Raw genomic sequence first — 25,415 nt, forward strand, 5'->3', positions numbered from 1 at the left:
TCACTCTGACTCCCCATGTCAGGTTATAGGTTTAAAAAAGAAGTCATATTAATTCAGTAATGACATATTAAGAAATTTTATATTATGGGACCAAACACAACTGGAATGACCATAGACTTACATTAAAAAGTACAGTTATAACTTGTTAACTTTGACATGCTTTGGACCAAATGACTGAATTTATTTTTTTAATTGATTTTGAAAGATAAATACTAGCCTTTTCTGTTTTCTTAGCTTAATTTCACGTAATTTATATATGTATTTATTCTTCCAGACTCGGTGAAGGTGTAGTTGGAATTGTTAATATACCCTTGGAGATCATGGAACCATCCCATAATAAGCAGGAATTTCTCAATGTCCATGAGTATAATCATCTTCTAAAAGTTATGGGACAATACTTGGTCCAGTACTGTAAGGACACCGGGATCAGTGAGTATTCAGTAGCCATGATAAGAGATGCTTAATGGGGATTAAATTGATGATGTCTGCACGCTGGAATGATTGTACTGATTCAGATAGACAGTAACCCAAAAGCCTGAAAGAGAGTACCTGAATTAATAAAACAAAGGGGAAATAGGAAAGAAGTTAGAATCTTCCCTAGAGTATTACATGAAAAAGAAGGCAGCAGGTTAAAAATTATAAGAGGAGGGTGATCAGAGAGCAGTATGCAATGGCAGCTGATCATGTAGGAAGGGGGCAGAAGTTTGCTGGGAATAAGCTGAGAACCACCCAAAGGACACTCTAGGACTCTACTGTATAGGAATGCAGAGTCCCACACAGACCTAAGCAGCTCCTATTGTTGTTGTTCAGTAGCTAAGTTGTGTCCAGCTCTTTGCATCTCCATGAAATACAGCACGCCAGGCTTCCCTGTCCTTCACTGTCTCCTGGAGTTTGCTCAAACTCATATCCATTGAGTCGGTAATGCCATCCAACCATCTCATCCTCCCTCTCTTCCCCTCAATCTTTCTATAGTGTAATCATTGTTGACCCTGAATAATTGTAGATATGTTAAACCCTGTTTTGTATATCTGACAAGTCTTGAATATGTTAATTACAGAAAGATTTAGAAGAAAAATCACTGTATACACTTAGAAATGTAAAAAGGAGAAGTCAATAGCACCCCACTCCAGTACTCTTGCCTGGAAAATCCCATGGATGGAGGAGCCTGGAAGGCTGCAGTCCATGGGGTCACTGAGGGTCGGACATGACTGAGCGACTTCACTTTCACTTTTCACTTTCATGCACTGGAGAAGGAAATGGCAACCCACTCCAGTATTCGTGCCTGGAGAATCCCAGGGACGGGGCATCCTGGTGGGCTGCTGTCTATGGGGTCGCACAGAGTCCGACACGACTGAAGTGACTCAGTAGCAGCAGCAGAACTTATCTAGAAAATCTGATTTATTCAGATCACCTCACTCTCCAGAGACGCCTGACAATTAAGTGGTGTGATGATGATGAGTGATTCAGTCACTAAGTCGTATCTGACTCTTACAAGTCCATGGATTGTAGCCTGCCAGGCTCCTCTGTCCTTGGAATTCTCCAGGCAAGAATTCTGGAGTGGGTTGCCATTTCCTTCTCCAGGGAATCTTCCTGACCCAGGAATCAAATCCAGGTGGAGACAGGTTCTTTACCGACTGAGCTATGAGGGAAGCCACATGAAGTGGTGTGCTGTGCATTAATTAAGCTTCCTTTAAATTTTGCAGACATATGGCTTCATTTATGGAAATACATAGGCTACCGTGTATTTGTTCAGTGAATTGCATGAAGTATGTATAATTCATGCATATCAAAAATTACATCCTACCCTTGAGACAACTTAAACTCTTATTATTGTTTCACTTGAAGTTGTAATTTTAGAATTTTTGTGCGTGTGTTCCCACTCTGCTCAGTCCTGAAATTGTCTCATACCGGTGAAACAGGAAAGAGTGAAAGAACTCAGGGGAAACAAATATAAAGGTGGGAATGACCTTGAGGGTGTTAATTTCCTGCCAGTGCTGGATTTTCCTGTTATGGTCTAAAGCCTCCTCAGAGTGTGGTCTGTGGACTAGCAGCATCAGCATCACCTGAGGGCTTGGTGTACATGCAGAATCTGAGGCCCCACCCAAGACCTACTGGATTAAAATCTGCATGTTAGCAAAGTCTTCAGGGGATGTGAACACACAATAAAGTTTGAGAAACACTTCTCTGAAAAGTACGTGCGTGTTACTCATGCTTAGCAAAGGCATACTTTTTCACATGTATGTTTTGTTCTCAGAGACATGTTTAAAGCTATATTGAATGTAGGAAAGACTACCTTATTTGGCAGGGTGTGCTTGAAGCTGTATAAAACATTGGAAGGTACGGAGTGAGGTTGTGTAAATCAATGATCTACTCACTGGTCTTTAAATGCTAGCATAACATGGTTCAGAAAGAAAATGTTAAGCATTTGAAAATTATGTAACTTCCTCCATCTTCATATTTTCTCCATAATCCCTTCTTTATCTTTTTATCCTTGCTTATCTTTGTTCAATCGCTAAGTTGTGTCTGACTCTACAACCCTGTGAACTGTGGCACACCAGAGTTCCCTGTCCTTCACTAACTTCCAAGGTTTGCTCAAACACATGTCCATTAAGTCTATGATGCCATCCAGCCATCTCATCCTGTCACCCACTTCTCCTCCTGCCCTCAATCTTTCCCATCATTAGGGTCTTTTTCAGTGAGTCGGCTTTTCACATCAGTTGGCCAAAGTACTGAAGCTTCAGCTTATCCTTAGAATAAAGAACTGAGTCCTCAGAAGGAATTAGGCATTCAGTTTAAAGCTTATAGGAATGATTTCAATCCAGCCCAGATTTACTCAAGACAGTCTTACACAGTCCTGATTGTAGGGGTTGTCTCTGTAAGTTCCTTTGGAGTGTGGGTGCCCTCCCAACATGGTACTGTCAACTCCACAGAGTGTGACTTGCCAGGTTTTCCCCCTCTGTGTAATTTCCTATCCCTATTTTATCTACCTAACTTTTTCAAAGTCTTCTCAACAGAAGATATAGTATGATTCAAAATAAGTAAGTTATCGGATCAGATCAGTCACTCAGTCGTGTCCGACTCTTTGCGACCCCATGAATCACAGCACCCCAGGCCTCCCTGTCCATCACCAACTCCCAGAGTTCACTCAGACTCACGTCCATCGAGTCAGTGATGCCATCCAGCCATCTCATCCTCTGGCGTCCCCTTCTCCTCCTGCCCCCAATCCCTCTTTCCCATCAGAGTCTTTTCCAATGAGTCAACTCTTCGCATGAGGTGGCCAAAGTACTGGAGTTTCAGCTTTAGCATCATTCCTTCTAAAGAAATCCCAGGGCTGATCTCCTTCAGAATGGACTGGTTGGATCTCCTTGCAGTCCAAGGGACTCTCAAGAGTCTTCTCCAACATCACAGTTCAAAAGCATCAATTCTTTGGTGCTCAGCCTTCTTCACAGTCCAACTCTCACATCCATACATGACCACAGGAAAAACCATAGCCTTGACTAGACGAACCTTTGTTGGTGAAGTAATTTCTCTGCTTTTGAACATGCTATCTAGGTTGGTCATAACTTTCCTTCCAAGGAGTAAGCGTCTTTTAATTTCATGGCTGCATTCACCATCTGCAGTGATTTTGGAGCCCAGAAAAATAAAGTCTGACACTGTCTCCACTGTTTCCCCATCTATTTCCCATGAAGTGGTGGGACCAGATGCCATGATCTTCATTTTCTGAATGTTGAGCTTTAAGCCAACTTTTTCACTCTCCACTTTCACTTTCATCAAGAGGCTTTTGAGTTCCTCTTCACTTTCTGCCATAAGGGTGGTGTCATCTGCATATCTGAGGTTATTGATATTTCCCCCAGCAATCTTGATTCCAGCTTGTGTTTCTTCCAGTCCAGCGTTTCTCATGATGTACTCTGCATATAAGTTAAATAAACAGGGTGACAATATACAGCCTTGACGAACTCCTTTTCCTATTTGGAACCAGTCTACTGTTCCATGTCCAGTTCTAACTGTTGCTTCCTGACCTGCATACAGATTTCTCAAGAGGCAGATCAGGTGTTCTGGTATTCCTATCTCTTTCAGAATTTTCCACAGTTTATTGGGATCCACACAGTCAAAGGCTTTGGCATAGTCAATAAAGCAGAAATAGATGTTTTTCTGGAACTCTCTTGCTTTTTCTATGATCCAGCAGATGTTGGCAATTTGATCTCTGGTTCCTCTGCCTTTTCTAAAACCAGCTTGAACATCAGGAAGTTATATTTGTATGTTAATCACTAATGGTTAAAAACGTGTTGATGTCCTAGTTCCATAACTGTCCATGAATGGAGTTGGGGCTAGAGGTTGCTCTCACAAAAGATGTTCCTCTAGAAAGAAAGCAGAGAGTGGAGAAAGGAGAGTGAGCATGTGTATTTCCTCACATATCTCACAACTACTTCAGTATCAAACTGAATCAAGTAATCAAGGTCAGAATTGGTAGTCTCAGGAATTGTGTTGAGGAGATTGACCTTCAGGTCTCTGCTTATTAATTCCCACAGGAAGAAGCAAAGTTATGTAATGCTTGACTAACCCTCTGAAAGTCAATATTATAGACACACGATTTTAATGAAAAGTATTTGGGTAGATTTTTAACCTTATAAATAAAAGATGCAATTTTTGTATTTGCTGTAAATCTGATCTGTTTCTATGGAAAATTGGGCCCTTGTATTTAAAAATCCAATCAGCAGAAAAAGAAATGGCGAGGTAACGATTTTGTGTCATTTGTCAGATCTGCATTTACTTTTGGCACAGTTGATGCTAAGAATCTCAGAAGTATTCTTGTCTCTGAGTCTGTCCTCACGTCACTGTCTGCTACTGTGTTTTCTGAAACTTTATGCATCCTTACAGTAAAATGGAAATATTAATCATCAGCTTTTTGGAATGGAGAGAGAAGGAGAAGGAAAAGATAGGGAGAAATAGCAAATGAAATCTGAATTTGAACAGAAGTAATTACATAGAAATGTATTACTAAAATTTTTCAAAACAGATTATAGCTGATCAGCTAAAATGAAATTTATGATGCAATAAACAACCTTTACCAGCAGAACTCAAATTATAGGGCCTGGGTTGGCAATAAGGTTAAAAGTTGTTTAATCCAGTCACCCACCCCCACCATGCATGAATCCCCTTTACCTCACCCACCCCTGCCCCAGGCATTGTGTATATGTATCTGTTCAGTCATATCAGTCATGTCCGCCTCTTTGAAACGCCATGAACTATCTATCACCCACCAGGCTCCTCTGTCCATGGGATTTCCCAGGCAAGAATACTGAAGTGGGTTGCCATTTCCTCCTCTACGGGATCTTCCTGACCCAGGGATCAGACCCACATCCCCTGCATTGGCAGGCAGGTTCTTTACCACTGAGCCACTTGGGAAGTCCCAGGCAAGTGGAAGCCATTTTATGCCTAAACAGGGTAAAATTTTTCTCATGAAAGAAAAATTGCTACTTCTTGAGGCAGCTATGAATCTTTGCACAACTGTATTAGAAAATACATTTTTATATTAATGTCAAATCTATTTCTCATGTGTTCTTTTATTCATTCATTCATCGATGCCAGGCACAGAATGTTACAGGACCGATAAATCAGACGAGGTCCACCCTCTCTGGGAATTTACAGTTTAGTAGGACTAACACCATGCTTATTTAACTTATATTGTCACCCTGCTTATTTAACTTATATGCAGAGAACATTATGAGAAACGCTGGGCTGGAACAAGCACAAGCTGGAATCAAGATTGCCAGGAGAAATATCAATAACCTCAGATATGCAGATGACACCACCCTTATGGCAGAAAGTGAAGAACTAAAGAGCCTCTTGATGAAAGTGAAAGAGGAGAGTGAAAAAGTTGGCTTAAAGCTCAACATTCAGAAAACTAAGATCATGGCATCCAGTCCCATCACTTCCTGGCAAATAGATGGGGAAACAGTGGAAACAGCGGCTGACTTTATTTCTAGGGACTCTGAAATCACTGCAGATGGTGATTGCAGCCAGGAAATTAAAAGATGCTTACTCCTTGGAAGGAAAGTTATGACCAACCTGGATAGCATATTGAAAAGCAGAGACATTACTTTGCCAACAAAGATCCATCTAGTCAAGGCTATGGTTTTTCTAGTGGTCATGTATGGATGTGAGAGTTGGACTATAAAGAAAGCTGAGCGCTGAAGAATTGGTGCTTTTGAACTGTGGTGTTGGAGAAGACTCTTGAGAGTCTCTTGGACTGCAAGGAGATCCATCCAGTCCATCCTAAAGGAGACCAGTCCTGGGTGTTCATTGGAAGGACTGATGTTAAAGCTGAAACTCCCGTACTTTGGCCACCTGATGTGAAGAGCTGACTCATTTGAAAAGACCCTGATGCTGGAAAAGACTGAGGGCAGAAGGAGAAGGGGACGACAGAGGATGAGATGGCTGGATGGCATCACCAGCTCGATGGACATGGGTTTGGGTGGATTCTGGGAGTTGGTGATGGACAAGGAGGCCTGGCGTGCTGCAGTTCATGGGGTCGCAAAGAGTGGGACACGACTGAGTGACTGAACTGAACTGATTATGAAATACATAAACCCATCATCCAACCCTAACAATTATCAACTCCTCAGCAAACTGGTTTTATCCATACTTCCACCTACTCCCCCACAACTGGAACGTGAAGGAAATTCCAGATACTTTATATCTGCATATATTTTAACATGTATTCTTAAAGAACTCTGTTTAAAAACATGACCACAATACAAATATGACATCTAAAAATTGTCAATACTTTTTTAATAGCATAAAAATATCCTGTCTCATGTTTACATTTTGAATTTTCTGTTATATTTCATAGTCCTCTATCCTATCCTCATATTTCTCTTTATTGTTCCCTCTCTCTCTCTCTCTCTTTTTTTTTTGCAATTTATTTGTAGGCAGAATTGGTTGTCTTACTGTTTTCACAGTTTAAATTTTTCTGACTGCATTACTGTGTATAGTTTAACAGATTCTTTCATTCTGTTTATTTTATTTCTCTGTAAATTGGTAGAATCTAGCAGCTTGACCAAATTCAGGTGTGTTCTTTGTGGCTGTTTTATCAAGATACTTCGTAGGCTGAAGAGTGTTCTATCAGGAGCCATAAATTGTTCTCTTTTAATAATATTAACAATTAGTGATCAAAACTCATATCCCTTAAGAGTCCCAAAATCTTGCATTCTAATTAAATCAATTTTCATTGCTTATTAACTAATACTTCTATAAAGAACTTCTTTTATCAACCATTTGATTACCCATGTTTGTTGGGACCTTACTATTGACAGCAGCAACAGTAGAATTCTATACCACTAAAAAAATTGTGTTGGCTAAAAGCTTTATGTGAGAGGAATTGGAGAGAAAATATCAAAAAACATTATAGACATTTTTACTTTATTTTTATTGCATAAATATATGTTTAAAATTGTTACTTTGTGCCAGTTCCCAGAAAATAGCAGGATGGTTCAGGAGTTCAAAGCATTGACTTCTGTTTTTTAAAAAATATCACAGTCTTAGATTTTATCCATTACACTGCTTTCACTTGATAATTGAAATTATCACCATTGACAGCACTTAACACTTCTTTTTCTATCTGACTGCACTTGTATTGTTATCATGATAATGATATTTTTAACATCTACAAGGAAATTTCTTACTAAAACATCTCAGAAGATCTCACCTATATTGCAAATAAAATATGAAAAAGCCAGCCCTTCTTTTGTCTAGAATTAAATACACTTTGAGTCTTACATTTTGATTTTTCCCTGCCATACAAGAAGCAAAGCTTCAACACTCTTCATTATTCTGCGTGTGTGTGCTTTAGAAAAAAGAATAAGTTGTATCTAATGACTGAATTTAAGACAGCGAAATCAGAATTAAACAATTTAACATAAGTTGTGTTAACAACAAAGAATCTTTAGACTTTTGAGACCATTAAGTCACGGTGCTTTGTGTATGTCTAAGAAAACTAAGATTGTGGCATCCGGTCCCATCACTTCATGGCAAATAGATGGGGAAACAGTGGCTGACTTTGGTTTTTGGGCCTCCAAAACCACTGCAGATGGTGATTGCAGCCACAAAATTAAAAGGCACTTACTCCTTAGAAGGAAAGTTATGACCAACCAGGACAGCATATTAAAAAGCAGAGACATTACTTTGTCAACAAAGGTCCATCTAGTCAAGGCTATGGTTTTTCCAGTAGTCATGTATGGATGTGAGAGTTGGACTATAAAGAAAGCTGAGTGCTGAAGAATTGATGCTTTTGAACTGTGGTGTTGGAGAAGACTCTTGAGAGTCCCTTGGACTGCAAGGAGATCCAACCAGTCCATTCTAAAGGAGATCAGTCCTGGGTGTTCATTGGAAGGACTGATGTTGAAGCTGAAACTCTAATACTTTGGCCACTTGATGTGAAGAGCTGACTCATTTGAAAAGGCTCTGATGCTGGGAAAGATTGAAGGCAGGAGGAGAAGGGGACGACAGAGGATGAGATTGTTAGATGGCATCACCAACTCAATGGAGATGAGTTTGAGTAAGCTCCGGGAGTTGGTGATGGACAGGGAGGTCTGGCGTGCTGTGGTTCATGGGGTCACAAAGAGTCGGACACAAATGAGTGACTGAACTGAACTGAAGTGAAGATAAAGAGAATCCTGGTAGAAAGAAAAATTATGCTAACCTAGGTGTTGGGGTGGTAGGCTGCAGTCCATGGGGTCGCTAAGAGTCAGACACGACTGAGCAACTTCACTTTCACTTTTCACTTTCATGCATTGGAGAAGGAAATGGAAACCCACTCCAGTGTTCTTGCCTGGAGAATCACAGGGATGGGGGAGCCTGGTGGGCTGCCGTCTATGGGGTCCCACAGAGTCAGACATGACTGAAGTGACTTAGCAGCAGTAGCAGCAGGTATTGAGGAGACTTAGGTAGCTGACTAAGCTTTTACCCGTGATAACACAGAATGTTTTTTGAATATATTTATATTATTATGTCTAATTTTGATTTCCATTCTTTATAAACAACAGGAAAAATTAGTGCATATATAGAAAAGCTATGAATGTGACTAAATAAAAATATAACCAAAAAAATGAAAGTTAAATTATTTCTTTATAAGGAAGAACTCAGTAGAAACGTAACTTTCCTTAAGTTTGTTTTTGAAGATGTCCTCATAAGGCTTCCCTCCATCTTCCTGCACATATGGTGTGGTTCTGAACTGGGAGGAGTCACGAAGCCTAGGGGACCTTAGAGTGTGGCTTGGAATCCTTGAATCCCTGGCTACTGATGATTGTCGAAGACGGCGTTATGTCTTGTACATATATGTGCTACATTTTTTCAAATATAGCGATGTAGTTGTGAGTAGTAAGACATAAAATCACATAAAAGTATGATTGAATTCATGATTTATTTATTTATTTTGTCATCATGTATTTTCTCAAGTCAGGATGGTGGTGGTTCTAAAATCATTTTTTTCAGCTTAAGGAGATCTTCGTGGGAAGCAGCTAATATGGAATGAAAGGAAATGATGCTCCATTGTCAGGTGAAGTCATGACGTTACAGCAAAGTTGGACCAACTCTGCAGATTCCTGGAGTTTTGCTATGGAGCCTACTGTACCATCGACTGTACTGTACTGGGAGATGGACCCAACCACCTCAACCACATCCAGGAGCCAAGAGAAAGAAGGGCACTGGAAACACCTTTACCACTGCTGAAGACATCTCGCTTTATTTTCCTTCAATTCAAATCAAATCCTTTGGGAAGTGATCACATAGGGCCTCTCTCATCTCACATACACCACACACTTTCTAAGCCATCATGGCAGTTCTTCCTGATAAGTGGTAATTGGCCTCGAGATTTTATGGGCATCCCTACCAGCTGATCAGAGTTGGTATGTTACTTGAAACCAGTTTCCTATCCCTAACCCAGAGATGCTATCAAGACCATAAATGATAAATGATCACACAAGGGATCAGCTTAACAAGGGTCTCATATCTGGCTTGGCTAAGAATTACAAAGATAAGGACAAACAGGACAGTATTCACCAGAGGAGAAAGTGTGATCTACAGTCCTCCAAGAATGGATGTGTAATTTCTATTTGAGATCTTTAATGTTCAGTTCAGTCGCTCAGTCATGTCCGACTCTTGCAACCCCATGAACTGCAGTACCCCAGGCTTCCCTGTCCGTCGTGGACTCCAGGAGCTTACCCAAACTCATGTCTGTTGAGTTGGTGATGCCATCCAACCATCTCATCCTCTGTCGTTCCCTTCTCCTCCCGCCTTTAATCAGCATCAGGATCTTTTCCAGTGACTCAGTTCTTTGCATCAGGTGGCCAAAGTATTGGAGTTTCAGCTTCAGCATCACTCCCCAGGTTGGTAGGTGCCCAATATGCTACTGGAGAAGAGTGGAGAAATAACTCCAGAAAGAATGAAGAGACAGAGCCAAAGCAAAAACAACACCCAGTTGTGGATGGGACTGGTTTTGCAAGTAAAGTCTGATGCTGTAAAGAGCAATATTTCATAGGAACCTGGAATGTTAGGTCCATGAATCAAGGCAAATTGAAAGTGGTCAAACAGGAGATGGCAAGAGTTTACCTGGAGTTTACCCAAACTCATGTCCATTGAGTCAGTGATGCCATCCAACCATTTCCTTCTCTGTCATCCCCTTCTCCTCCTGCCCTCAATCTTTCCCAGCATCAGGGCCTTTTCAAATGAGTCAGCTCTTCGTATCAGGTGGCCAAAGTATTGGAGTTTCAGCTTCAACATGAGTCCTTCCAATGAACACCCAGGACTTATCTCCTTTAGGATGGACTGGTTGGATCTCCTTGCAATCCAAGGGGCTCTCAAGAGTCTTCTCCAACACCCCAGTTCAAAAGCATCAATTCTTCGGCGCTCAGCTTTCTTTATAGTCCAACTCTCACATCCCTATATGACTACTGGAAAAACCATTGCCTTGACTAGACTGGGACCTGACTGTGCTCAGATCATGAAATCTTTAAAAGTAGAACATAAATATCTATTTAGATGCAGAACTACCTGAAGGCAGGGACCTCATTTAAATACCATTGCCATCTTCAGATTTTCTTGGTGCTTTATTTTCATAAACTGTTTTAGGTTTTATTATTTGATTGGAAACATCAAATGTTGCTTTGGTAGTTTATTACTGAATTTTATTACTTTTTCACTTGGTCAATTGATTCCCTGGATATCATTGTACATTCTATGAATACATATGAAACGGACCTCTAAGAGGCTATTAGATTTCTTCCCCCTTTAAGAGGCAAAATCTATGTGAACTGCTCTTTTAGTTACTGGTTTTTGACAATTTTTTAGTAAGTTATTGCAGTAGTTTCCATTATTTTTTCCTGAAAAATTAATCAGATTAATTTAAACTTTGGGAATCTTCTGAATACAATACTCCATACCTAGCTAGCAGTAAATTAGGTTTTCACAGCTTGTCTCAGATACTTATTCTAGAAATAAGTAATTTAATTCTCTATGTGCATTAAACCCTGATTATTCCATTAGTTTAACAAGCTTGTTGATTATTCAAACAAAAGTCTCAAAATATATACTCCTCTACTTCCTGTTCACAAAAGTAAAATGGATTTTAAAATCAGAATACCTTGAGGATGTTAATATAATTATGAAATTAACAATTTTGGGGTTATCTACAAAGCATTCTCCATGAGTGTTAGTCACTCAGTCCTGTTCGACTCTTTGTGACCCCATGGACTGTAGCTTGCCAGGTTCCCCCGTCCATGGGATTTTCCAGGCAGAAATGCTGGGGTGGGTTGCCATTCTCTACTCCAAGGGATCTTCCTGACCCATGGATCAAACCTAGGTCTCCTACATTGCAGGCAGATTCTTTATCGCCTGAACCACAAGGGAAATAGCATTCTCTATAGGTGGGGGGGAAATATTTGAGACACAATATTTTGTTCTTAATTGACTTCTGGATCAAAGAGAAATTTTAAAAAACTTCTTTAATACACATTAACAAAATATGGTTTATTAAAACCTTTTGAGCTTCCCTGGTGGCTCAGATGATAAAGAATCTACCTGCAATCTCAGCTTCAATCCCTGGCTTAGAAAGGCCCCCTGGAGAAGGGAATGGCAACCCACTCCAGTATTCTTGCCTGGAGAATTCCATGGACAGAGGAGTCTGGTGGGCTACAGGCTATGGGTCACAAAGAGTTGGACATGACCTAACAACTCATACTTTCACTTTCATATTTCAAGGCCTACCTAATTTAATGAATTCTATTAATCATTTTACTCTTTCTTGCCAGACTAGGATAGACAATAATTTTTTTCCAGGTTTCTTGAGTATCATTGACAAAAAATTACATATGCTTAAAGTGAACAACACGGCTATTCACTACACATATACATTGTGAAATATTTACCACAGTCAAGTTAATTAAAACATCTTATCATCTCACTCAGTTACCATGTTGCTTATGTAGGTGTGAGAATGCTTCAGATTTACTCTCTTAGCACATTCAAGTATACAATACAGTATTATTTACTATAGTCACCATGCTGTACATTAGATCCTCAGAACTTATTGAGCTTATAAATGAAAGTTTGTACCCTTTGACTGACATCTCCCCATTATCTCTGGCCCACAGTTGCCAGCAACCATGATTCTACTTTCTGTTTTTATGAATTCAACTTTATTAGTAGTATTATTGGATTCCACATGTAAATCATATTATATGTTTCTCTGTCTGGCTTATTTCACTTAGTATAATTCCCTAGAGTTTCATTCTTATAACAGATGGAGAATTCAACTCTTTTATGGCTAAATAATATTCTACTCTATCCTCCTCCTCTCTCACATACACACACATCCAGGCATACTTTCTTCAACCTTTCATCCATCATTGGACACTTAGGTCACTTCCATATTTCCATATCTTGCCGGTACTGACTGATGTTGCAGTGAAGATGGGAGTGCAGATATCTCTTCAACATACTGTTATCATTTTCTTCAGATATATACCCAGAAGTGGTTTTCTGGATCATATAATAGCTACATTTTTTAATTTTTGAGGAATCTCCACACTGTTTTCAATAATGGTTGTACCAGTTTACATTCCTACCAAAAGTGTACAAGGATTCCTTTTTCTCCACATCCTCAAGAACACTATCACTTCTCTTTTTGACAATAGCCATCCTAATAGGTGTGACGTCATAAGGTACTGTGATTTTGATTTGCTTTCCCTGATTATTAGTGATGTTAAGCACCTTTTCACGTACCTGTTGGCCATTTGTGTGTCTTTTTCTTGGAAAACTGTCTATTTGGGTCTTCAGACCATTTTTCAATAAGAGGGTTGTTTTTTTTTTTTTTTGCTATTCAATTATTTGAGTTATTTATGTATTTTAGACTTTAATACCTTATCATATAAATTATTTGCATATATTTTCTCCCTTTCTGTATGTTGCTTTTCCTTTTTTTTTTTTGGAGTGTTTCCTTTGCTATACAAAAGCTTTGTAGTTTGATATACGCCCTCTTGTTTATTTTTTGTTCCACTATGCTTTTAGTGTTATATCAAAAATGACGACAACAAAATTCATTGCCCAGACCAATGTTAAAGAGCTTTTTGTATATTTTCTTCTAGGAACTTTATGGTTTCAGGTCTTACCTTTAAATCATCAATTCATTTTGGGTTAATGTTTATGAGTGGTGTGAAATAGGGTCCAGCTTCATTCTTTTGTCTGTACATCCAATTTTCCCACCATTTATTAAACAGACTGAATGTGTATGTGTTCGTCGCTCAGTTGTGTCTGACTCTTTGTGACCGCATGGACTGTAGCCCGCCAGGCTCCTTTGTCCATGAGATTCTCCAGGCAGGAATACTGGAGTGGGTTGCCATTCCCTTCTCTATTTATTGAGGATTTTAGCATCTATGTTCACCAGTGGTTCTAGACTGTATTTTTCTTTCCTTATAAAGCCCTTATCTGGTTTTGGAATCAGAGTAATGTGGACCTCATAAAAAGAGTTTGGAAATTTTCTTTCTTTAAAGAAGAAAAAATTTGGGGGAATATATTTTTGGAAAAGATTTATAGGCATTATTATTTTTATTATTATTATTATGTTTGGTAAAACTCACCACTGATGCCATCTGGTCCTGAGTTTTTCTTTGTTGGGAGATTTTTAATGACTGATTCAGTATCTTTACTCACTCTTGGTCTGTTCATATTTTCTATTTCCTCATGATTCAGTCTTGGTAGGTTGTATGTTTCTAGGAATTTACCCATTTCTTCTATGTTATATAATTTCTTGGAATATAATTTTTCATTGTAGTGTCTTAAGATCCTTTGTATTTCTGTGGTATCCACAGTAATGTCTCATTTTTAATTTCTGATCTTATTTATTTGAGTTTTCACTGTTATTCTTATCTAGTCTAATTAAGTGCTAATCTCTTAGTCATGTCCAACCCTTTGTGACCCCATGGGTTGTAGCCTGCCAGGCTCCCCTGTACATGTGATTGTCTAGGCAAGAATACTGGAGTGGGTTACCATTTCCTTCTCCAGGGGATCTTCCTGACCAGGAATCAAACCCAGATCTCCTGCATTGCAGGCAGATTCTTTACCATCTGAGCCACCAGGGAAATCCAAGTCTTGTTAAGGGTTTTACAATTTTGTTTATCTTTTCAAAAATGAGGCTCTTAGTTTGATTAATCTTTTCTATTGTTTTTTCTGTTCTCTATTTCATTTATTTCTTCTCTGATCTTTGCCATTTCTTTCCTTCTGCTAACTTGGGACTTAGTTCTTCTTTTTCTAGTTCATTGAGGTATTTAATATAATGTTATTGGTTATATGATTCTTGTTTATTTCTTAATGGAAGTGTTTATCACTATGTGTGGATTTATTCCTGGGCTTTCTGTCCTGTTCCATTGATCTATATTTCTGTTTTGGGGCCAGTACCATACTGTTTTGATGAATATAGCTTTGTAGTATAGCCTGAAGTCAGGGAGTCTGATTCCTCCAGTTCTGTTCTTTTTTTCCTCAAGATTCTTTCTGCTATCCAGGCTCTTTTGCATTTCCATAAATAGTTTAAAATTACTTGTTCTAGTTCTGTGAAAAATGCCATTGGTAATTTGATAGGGATTGCATTGAATCTACAAATCACCTTGGGTAGAATGGTTATTTTAACAATGTTTATTCTTCCAGTCCAAGAACACAGTATATCTTTCCATTTGTTTGTGTCATTTTTGGTTTCTTTCATCAGTGTCTTATAGTTTCCAGGGTATAGGTCTTTTGCCTTTTTGGTAGATTTATTCCTATGTATTTCATTCTTTTTGATGCAGTAGTAAATGGGATTGTTTTGTTAGTTTTACTTCAATATATTTAAAATTGCCCTTTTGATTTCTTCTCTGAGTCATTGGTTTTTCAGTAGTCTGATGTTTAATTTCCACATATTTGTGAATTTTCCAGCTTTCTTCCACTTGTTGATTTTAGTGTTATACCATTATGGTCAGAAAAGATACTTGATACAATTCAGTCCTTGTAAATTTGTTAAGACTTGTTTTGTGACCTAATATATGATCTGTCTTGGAAAATATTCCAGGTGCATTTAAGAAGAATGTGAATTTTATTGCTTTTGGATGAAATATTATATTTTCTAATTCGGGTCCATTTTATATTTAATGTATTTAATGTCCATTTTTCCTTATAATTTTCTCTCTGGATGGTCTTTCCATTGTTAAAAGAAGGGTATTTCAGTCCCCTGCTATTATTGCTTTGCTCTCTATTTCTACCTTTACGTCTGTTAATATTTGCTTAATATATTTAGGTGCTCTGACAGTGAGTGTATGTATTTACATGATGTTAATAGCCTCTTGGTGAATCAGCTTCTTTATCATTAAATAATAATCTTCTTTTCTCCTCCAACATACTTAAAGTGTGTTTTGGATATAGCTACCCACTCTCTTGATTTTCATTTACATGGTATGTTTTTTTCCATCCTTTCACTTTGAACCTATGTATATCCTTAAAACTGATGTGAGTGTTTTATAGACAGCATATAGTTGGGTCTTGGTATTTATCTATTCAGTCACTTTACATCTTTTGGTTAGAGAATGTAATCCATTTATATTTAAGATAATTATTGATAAAGACTTACTATTGCCATCTTATCAGTTGTTTTCTGGCTTTTTTGTAGTTTGTTTCTTTTCGCTTGGTCTCTTCCTTTGTGATATGATAATTTCCTGTAGTGCTATGCTTTGACTCCTTTCTCTTTCTCTTTTGTACATCTGCTATAGATTTCTGCTTTGTGGTTATGAAACTATAAGTATAAAACATGTTATACTTATAACAGTCTGTTTTAAGTTTACAACAACTTAACTTCAGTCACATAGAAAAACCTTCTTACTCCCTCCCCCTACAAGCATTTTATGTTCTCTACTTTGCCAACAAAGGTCCGTCTAGTCAAAGCTATGGTTTTTCCAGTAGTCATGTATGGATGTGAGAATTGAGCTATAAAGAAAGCCGAGTGCCGAAGAATTGATGCCTTGGAACTATGGTGTTGGAGAAGACTTTTGAGAGTCCCTTGGACTGCAAGGAAATCCAACCAGTCCATCCTAAAGGAGATCAGTCCTGGGTGTTCATTGGAAGGACTCATGTTGAAGCTGAAACTTTAATACTTTGGCCACCTGATGTGAAGAGCTGACTCATTTGAAAAGACCCTGATGCTGGGAAAGATTGAAGGCAGGAGGAGAAGGGGACGACAGAGGATGAGATGGTTGGATGGCATCACTGACTCAACAGACATGAGTTTGAGTAAGCTTTGGGAGTTGGTGATAGATAGGGAAGCCTGGCATGCTGCAGTCCAGGGTGTCACAAGGAGTTGGACATGACTGAGTGACTGAACTGACTTACTGATTTCACAGGTTACGTATTTTAATATTGTGTTCATTTATAAATTATTGTAGCTATGGTTGTTTTTTGAACTTTGTCTTTTAACCTTCTTATTAATATTAGAGTTAAGTGACTTACGTACCATCGTTACAGAATTAGAATATTATGAATTTGACTGTATACTTACCCTTACCAGTGAGCTTTGTATTTTCAAATTTTTAAGTTACTAGTTTCCTTTCATTTCAGCTTGAAGAATTTCCTATAGCATTTCTTGTAAGGCAGATCTAGTAATGAACCTCCTCAATTTTGTTTGTTTTGGAAATACTTTATCTCTACCTCATTTCTGAAAGACAGCTTCAATATTGGTAATGTATTCTTGGTTGGCAGGTTATTGTTTCTCCTTTTGCTGCTTTGATTATATCATACCACTCTCTCCTCATCTATAAGGTTTCTGCTTAAAATCCACTGATGGTTTATTTTTTGTATGGGAGAAAAATTTTTCCCCCTCAGGATAGTTGTATAAATCTCTGTAGACTGAGTAACACATGAAAAAAATTTTTTGTGTGTGGTATGTTTCCTCCCATGGCCATTTCTTTAGCCAACTTACCTTGCTGAAGCATCTACATAATCTTCAGGGTTCATTCAATGGAAATTTGTTTTATTGACACATTAGAAATTGTGCACATTGGCATAGCTTCTGTCTGATGGGGAAAAAAGTCAAGATTGCATTGGCCATTAGGGAAAACCATTTCTGATTCCCAGATTGAATATAGCTGGTTGTTTCTTTTGTCCTGATACTAACTTCAAATGGCATATCTTCTGTCAGTCCTGGTCATTAGATGTTGGGCTACTGAATGTTCTCGTGCCTTTGATAGCCAGTAATTCTTTAGAATTATTCAGTATTATAAGTAAATATTAAGCTCTGCATGTCAGCTAGTGAAAACAAGATCCTAAACACATCCATTATCTTTAAGAATTTCACTTTTTAGAGGGAAAATAGGCATAAAGTGAACTGAAATATAATGTTCAGTTATAAGTGTTGTATAATAATAAGCATTGTAAGAGTGATATGATCACAAAGCAGGTATCACCCACCCTCAAGAGGCATGTGCTTGTGTTTCTAACATCCTAGTAGTTTTCCAGCTCTTAAGATGTTTATATCGGGCTTAACAGTTGATACTTGTTTTATAAGTTTGCTGGGTTGGGTTAGCTGTGATTAGTTAATATTTTCAGGGAAAGACATTATTTCACTTTGATTTTATCCTAAAGAACACATTAAAGAGCTATTTTGTTAGAATGGCAGCAAAACTTTTTGTGGATTTATTAGGTACAGGGTGCAGTACCTAATAAACACAGTTCCTTTTTTGAGAAGGTGAGGTGTTCTTGGGGAAGTAACATTTAAAGAAAGAACAAATACGATACAGCAGCAACATAAGTTTCTGCACAGCACTATATTTTTTAATGCACCTTAATATTTATTATTAGTGATGACCATGTAAGGCAAGTTAGAGTAGACACTCATTTTATGGATAAGAAACTTTACTAGCTTCCCACAATTATACAATAAGTGTGTGGTAGAGACAGCACTCAAAGTTAATCTATAGCTCTGTGTGCCTTAACATAGCAAAAATTGAGTAGTTCTTGTGGAAATCAGAGAACAAGATCTCACGAGTCCTGTCCAGACACCAAAGATTAAATCATGTTCTGGTGTACAGTGAAAGGGTAAAGTCTGGGCTGGGCCAAAACCACACGCTGAGCAAAAAGCAGAAAACTGAAAGTCTGAGTTGAGAAAGGCCAAGGAAGCAGAATACAAAGGGACATTTAGACAAGAACTAGTAGAGATTTTGTGAAAAGACAAGGTAGGAGACCAGGAAATTTTCGGGGCAGTTGTCAACCCATCCAACTGCAAAGCACCTTTTCAAGACCGAGTCCCTTCCCTGCTGGTCTTAAAGGCACATAACAACATTCTGAACCTAAATCTTAACAGGCATAGGAAAGTGTAAAGGTATTTATTGGTTTTTGCTTGGATTACTTGGTCATATATTAAGGTTGATATAAGGCTGGCCCTATTTTATATATTTTATTTCTAAGGTATATATTTTAGAACCTTACTTTTTGAACCTTATACTTTGATGAAATGTTCTGTGTCTTCCACATACATGTGGCCAGTTGATTACCATATTGGACAGAATGTTAAATTTGGATTCTTATTCAAAAAAGTATTTTTAAAGTAATAAATGCACATGTAAAAATACTCAAGTGTTCAGAAAGTAAAAAATGAAAATTCAAAGTACCTTTCCCTGCTTCCTCTCTCTCTCTCTATCCTTTTCCAAGTGGTATCCACTATTAAAACTTTCTTTTGTATCCTTTTAGGAAAAGAAAAGCATGGTTATCAGCATTTTATATGTATACTCTTTTTTTACATTATAAAAGTTGATTATACTAGATTTGCTGTTTTACATTCTTTTAAAAAATTATTAAAACTCTGTCTTGGAGGTGTTGACACAATAATATATTTAGCTCTAACTTTTTAATTTAAAGGTTGCCTAGTGTCCCCTTGTTTGAAAATGGGATTTATCAGTTCCCTAAGAATCCACCTGCCAATGCAGGAGCCATGAGCTCGATCCCTGGTCAAAAAGATCCCTGGAGAAGGAAATGGCAACCCACTGCAGTATTCTTGCCTGGGAAATCCCATGGACAGAGAAGCCTGGCGGGCTACATAAAAGAGTTGGGCACAACTTAGTGACTAAACAACAGTTCTAGGCTTTTACTTTGTTTCCAGGGGGTTTTTGTTTTGTTTTCCTATTCATACAGTGCTCTCATATATACGGCTATTGTGCTGTTAAGTTTTGTAGGGAAGATTCCTAACAGTTCTATTGCTGGATCAATGGATAAGAACACAGCCTCTTAAGGAGGATGCCTGAAAGACCTCCATGACAAGTGCTGTTTCTAAACAAGGAAGCAGTTTAGAATCTGGGGCAAGGGTAGGGCATAAACAATAGAGCCTGAAAGAAAAGGGAGCCAGAGATAAAATAGAAACTGGCTGTGAAACAAGATGATAAATATTTGTACCACTAGTCTTAAGGGTGACTTTTTAATCAGCACAGTCCCTCCTAGGAGTATTTAAGAAAAAAGTTTTAAATGTCAGTGTATTTTATTATAACAATAAAAGTATAGATATATTTTTATAACTATAATTGTGGTTTTATTATAAATACAGTACGTATCTATTGTATATAGTTTGGAAAAATGCAAGAAAGTGTAAAGTAGAAAACCAATTTCATCCATACTCAAGGAAAACCAGTGTTAAACCGTAATCACTTGTTTCTATATGTTATTAGTTTTTACATATTTGAAATCATATTATATGTACATGTGTTTATATCCAAATTTCCCTTTACTTACCATCTTGATCTTATTGGTTTTACTTTCTTTCATTATTTTCTTCCTGCTTTTTTTTTTTAATTTCTTTTTTCCTAGGTAATAGAAATCTAACATTATTTTGGAATGAATTTGGATACCCAGATAATAAGGACATGGAAAAATCTTCAGATTCTGTTCAGTATCAAAGAAGACAAGCCATGGCCATCCCATGCATGATTCAGTGTGGTGAGTGTTAAATTCCATTCAAGTTAGCAAACTTTTCAGATCAGATCAGATCAGTCGCTCAGTCGTGTCCGACTCTTTGCGACCCCATGAATTGCAGCATGCCAGGCCTCCCTGTCCATCACCAACTCCCGGAGTTCACTCAGACTCACGTCCATCGAGTCAGTGATGCCATCCAGCCATCTCATCCTCTGTTGTCCCCTTCTCCTCCTGCCCCCAATCCCTCCCAGCATCAGAGTCTTTTCCAATGAGTCAACTCTTCGCATGAGGTGGCCAAAGTACTGGAGTTTCAGCTTTAGCATCATTCCCTCCAAAGAAATCCCAGGGCTGATCTCCTTCAGAATGGACTGGTTGGATCTCCTTGCAGTCCAAGGGACTCTCAAGAGTCTTCTCCAACACCACAGTTCAAAAGCATCAATTCTTCAGCGCTCAGCCTTCTTCACAGTCCAACTCTCACATCCATACATGACCACTGGAAAAACCATAGCCTTGACTAGACGAACCTTTGTTGGCAAAGTAATGTCTCTGCTTTTGAATATGCTATCTAGGTTTTAGTAAGAGCCTAATATTGCAAGCCTAATATTATCACTGTGTTAAAAAAGAAATAAGGAAGACAAAGATGAAGTAAGACAGAGTTCTTGCTTTCTAAGAGATTAGGGTCTAGGAGAAAGGTTAAGATGAGTATGAAAGTAATTGTAATAGAGGTGAAAATAATGTAAATGATGTCAGAGACCCACAGTTCTTTGAGGTTTCAAAGAAGGAAGAGAGAAAATTGAAGCAAGGCTTCATGACAAGGTAGCCTTTGCCTTGGTCTTTCAAGTCAGTTTTTGAAAGCAGAGGTATAGTTGGAAATATGTGTTAATATATAGTGTGCCATTCAGCTAATATTATTGTGGTGAATAATAGAAACAGTCATTTTCCTATTTTTAATACTTAACACTGTGTTAAATTAATAGTAGATACTTAGCAGTTGACTACTAAGTGAATCAATAATGAGTAAATAATAATAGATAAAATTATTAGATTGTGTAAACATGTTCAGTAGCCTTGAATGCCAGGATAAGGAGTTTTAATTTTAATAAGCAATGGAGAAGCATTGGAAGTTTTTCAAAAGGAGAGAATATCACTGAAGCATTGAACGCTTATTATGGGTCTTCACTGTCTGTAGGGAATCTGCCATCCAGTGGGAGAAGCAGTCAAGCAAACAAAAAAAAAATCACACTGTAGTTCCTTACACAGGGCCAAGGGAACCCCTTGGACATGAATTTGAGCAAGGTGTGGGAAAAGGAAGGACAAGGGAGCCTGGCATGCTGCAATTCATGGGATCTCAAAGAGTCGGACATGAGTTAGTGACAGAAGAACAGCAAGGGAACACCTCCCCAACCTTGAGCCTGGTGTGTTCCAAACAGGACCTGACTGGATAGATGTCACTTGTAGTAAGGTTGCTCTGGCAGCTCAGTGCAAGATGATTTGGAGAAGGCCTAAAGCAAAGGTTAGGGTCATACCTCTGCAGACAAGACTTCTGGTACAATCCAGGATCCAGGTGAGGAATTACACAGATCTGAATAAAGATATGGCAGTGAGATTTAAGAGGAACACACACTACAGGCACTTAGAAGGTATAATTGAGAAAATTGATGACTGTATGCAACAACCTATTGGATGATAATATCACTGGTTAAAAATGACTGTGTGTATTTGATATGTGCAACTTATTGCCAGAATCCAATCTCTAGTACCTGAAAGCTATGTGAAATTGGGCAAATTTCTTAACTTCTCTAAGCTTCGATTTTCTTTTTTATAAATTGAAGTTAGTATTTGTAGTTACATTATGCAGTTTTGTGAAAATACAATTAATTAACACATGTAAATTTTATTCAGTGCTTAGGATAGTGTATTATGGTTCTCCTGAGAAAGAGAAGCAACAGGATAGATAGATTTATGGATGGATGGATGGATGGATGGATAGATAGATATTAATCATAGGGAATTGGCTCAGATGTTTGAGGAGGCTGACAAGTCCCACGATCTTAGTCAGCAAGGTAAAAACCTGGGGGAGCCATTGTTTTAATTCCAGAGCTTTAAGGCCTGAGAACCAGGAGCCCTGATAACATAGTTCCAATCTAAATATTGACAGATTTGATACCCAAGAAGAGCTGATGCTTTGTTCTAGTTTGGAGACAGGAAAAACTGATGTCTTGGTTCAAGACAGAAAGAACTGTCTCTTATTTGCAAGAGGGTCAACTTTTTCCCCCCTATTCAGGCCTTCAACTGATTTGTTGAGGCCCATCATATTAGGAAAGATAATTTGCTTTATTCATTCTACCAACTCAAATGTTAATCTAATCCAAAGCACAGACACAGTCAGAATAATGTTTGACCAAATATCCAGGTACCCAGTGGCCCTGTCAAATTGACACATAAAATTAACCATCACAAATGGCTACTAATGTTGTCTTTTTAATCATTATTATTATATCTTATAAGCCTCAAGAACCCCTTTTGGTAGGTAGTGAAATTCATATTCTTAACCACTGTGCAGACTGCCTCCATTTTAGATAAACAGAGAGAAAGAAGTATTTACCCAAGAGCTACTAACAAAGGGTGTAGAGGGGATTCAGGATTCAAGTGAGGAGTAGCCTGAAGAGAGTGGAGTGCCTGAAAACGAGGAGAGACTGAAAGGGGGAAAGAGACAAAGAAGTCAAGAACTGTAGACTGGAGAGCAGAGTAAGAGCTATAAGAAATGCAGAACAAGGAACTGTGTAAATGGTAGAATTTGATTTTCCTTCTTATCTTAGTCATGTGGTTGGAGATGGACGGTGGTATTGGCAGATAAATAGTGGGTCAGAAAAAATGGGAGAGTCAGTCTTGATGCCTTCCTGTGGTTTAAAAAAAGGTGAAGAGGGACCTATTACTTCATATTCTTTTGGCTGGAACCAGCAGAAACCAACTGGAAAAAACTTAAGCAATGATGGCAATAATAATAATAATGGCAGCAATGATAATAACTTATTGATGGTGTTCTAGGTAGCTCAGAATCCTGGACTATTTGTGCCATCAAATATAATGGTATATGGTCAAGAATTCACTTGTCTTTGGACTGAAAGATAGCTTCATATGCAGCCTGACATCTTACTATGGTAGATTCACCTCTGATTGTGGTCTTTCTTGTATGTGGTTTTTGTTTTGATGATTTTAGATCTTTGCCTTAAGTGGAGAGTCTTGCCTCCTTCTACTAATTATCAGGAAAAAGAATTCTTTGACATCTGGATTTGTGCTAATAACCCTAATCTCTCGGAAAACAGGTAGTTTTTGATAGTTTTCTAAAATTCTTTATCCATTTTTAATTCCTATAATTTATATGTATGAAGCTGAAAAATGTTATCCCTTAGCAGCTGTCATCCCTTCTAACTCTTTCTAGCCTATTGCCACTTCTGGAAGGATATTTCATTAGTGCTCTTTTCCATCAAGTTAAAAGACACTTGGGTGTAAGTTTTTGTTAATGTTGGGTGTGCGGCTCTGCACTTCCACTGATGGGAAACCTTACCTCCGTGTTTAAGAGTTCTGCCTTCCAGTTCGTTTTCACGCAATGTACAATCTTATAGTGCATGAGTCTTATCTAGATACTTAAGTGTTAGACCATGTGCTTTTTCTGCTTAAGTCATATATTGATTTCATTGCTTTGTGCTTTTGGAGGAAGAACTTCAGACTAAAACAGGAAAAAGGTCAATTAAATATTGATGGCTGTCAACATTATTGCACACCCTTTTTGACTTACTTCTTTTCCTTGTGGGCTAAAGAGTTAATATGCCCCTTTAACAGAGGCACCCTTAAGTGAAGCATCACTTTTCCATGGAGTTTATTCTAAGTTCTTTGACCTGGATGAGTGGATCGATATTGCTAATATAGACATTAGGGTAATAATTCGTGTTTATTTTTATCCAGCCCTGAAAAAAAAGAGTAACCGAAAAAAAAAAATAAGAAGGAATAAAACATTTAGAAACTGCTACTAAAACCTCTTCAACCTGGAGTCTTCAAGTTAATCATATTTAGAGATTAATGAAAAATGTCATAGGTGATGGGGCTCTTAGATTTCACATGGCCCAAGGGGTTTTTCAGTCTCCCTTTCTTGGATTGCAGCAGAACCTTTTTTTTTTTAATCCCCAAATAAAATTTGTCTCTGACCTCAGGTATATAAAACAGATAAAAACAGAACTGTCCTGATTGAATTGGAGGCTGAGAATCTTGGGGCCAGAGGTATCTACTTCTCATTTCTGTCTCCTGCTCTCTGTAAAAAGCCTACAGCCCCAGGGAGCATGATTATAAAACACTGATCTAGACTCACTTCTTCATTTAAGAGAAGTGAAAATTGAAGCCCAAACAGGGGTTGAGAAGACTATTTATGAAGCTGCTGGCCTTGATCTTCTGACTGCCAACCTGATTCTAGTCCTAACCTGTAACTTGACTATCTCCCAAATAGGAACACAGTAGTGGCTCAGTTTCGATATTAAGAATAGTCTGATGGATAGTGTCTTAATTATTACTGTCATTATTTTCACCCATTTGTTGTTTAAAATAAGTTGGTTTTTTTTTGTTTTTGTTTTGTTTTTTAAATTTCTCTGTGGAAAGACTTGTGCTTGGAAATGTAAATAAAATTGGTGCCATCCCTCAACTGTCCAAAAAAAAAAAAAGGTGATAATATTGATCACTTTCTGTGAGCTCAAAACTTTCATGCAGTGTGGGATAGTGTTTAAAGTTCAGACTCTGGGGCCAGACTACCTAGGTTTGACTCATGGCTCCTTTAGCCTGTGAAGCCTTGGACAAATGATAAAACCTCTCTATAACTCATCTTCCCATCACATAGAATAGAGTGCAATAATAGTACCCTCTGCACCTTTTCTAGGTCCAGCTGAATCCCTTTTTAAGGA

The 25,415-nt window shown here is 38.0% G+C and overlaps 1 protein-coding gene across 1 annotated transcript in view; it reads left to right on the forward strand.

The window, feature by feature from the left end:
• Nucleotides 1-25,415, forward strand: part of MORC1 (MORC family CW-type zinc finger 1) — a 167,544-nt gene that overhangs the window by 73,433 nt on the left and 68,696 nt on the right. Inside the window, 3 exon segments of the mRNA XM_086415626.1 lie at nucleotides 275-429; nucleotides 20,362-20,490; nucleotides 23,687-23,792. Of these exon segments, the coding sequence (XP_086271752.1) occupies nucleotides 275-429; nucleotides 20,362-20,490; nucleotides 23,687-23,792 (390 nt within the window).

This window comes from Bos grunniens, chromosome 1 (assembly GCF_055505025.1).
Source record: "Bos grunniens cultivar Pamir isolate PY7600 chromosome 1, Bosgru_T2T1.0, whole genome shotgun sequence".
NCBI classification, from domain to species: domain Eukaryota; kingdom Metazoa; phylum Chordata; class Mammalia; order Artiodactyla; family Bovidae; genus Bos; species Bos grunniens.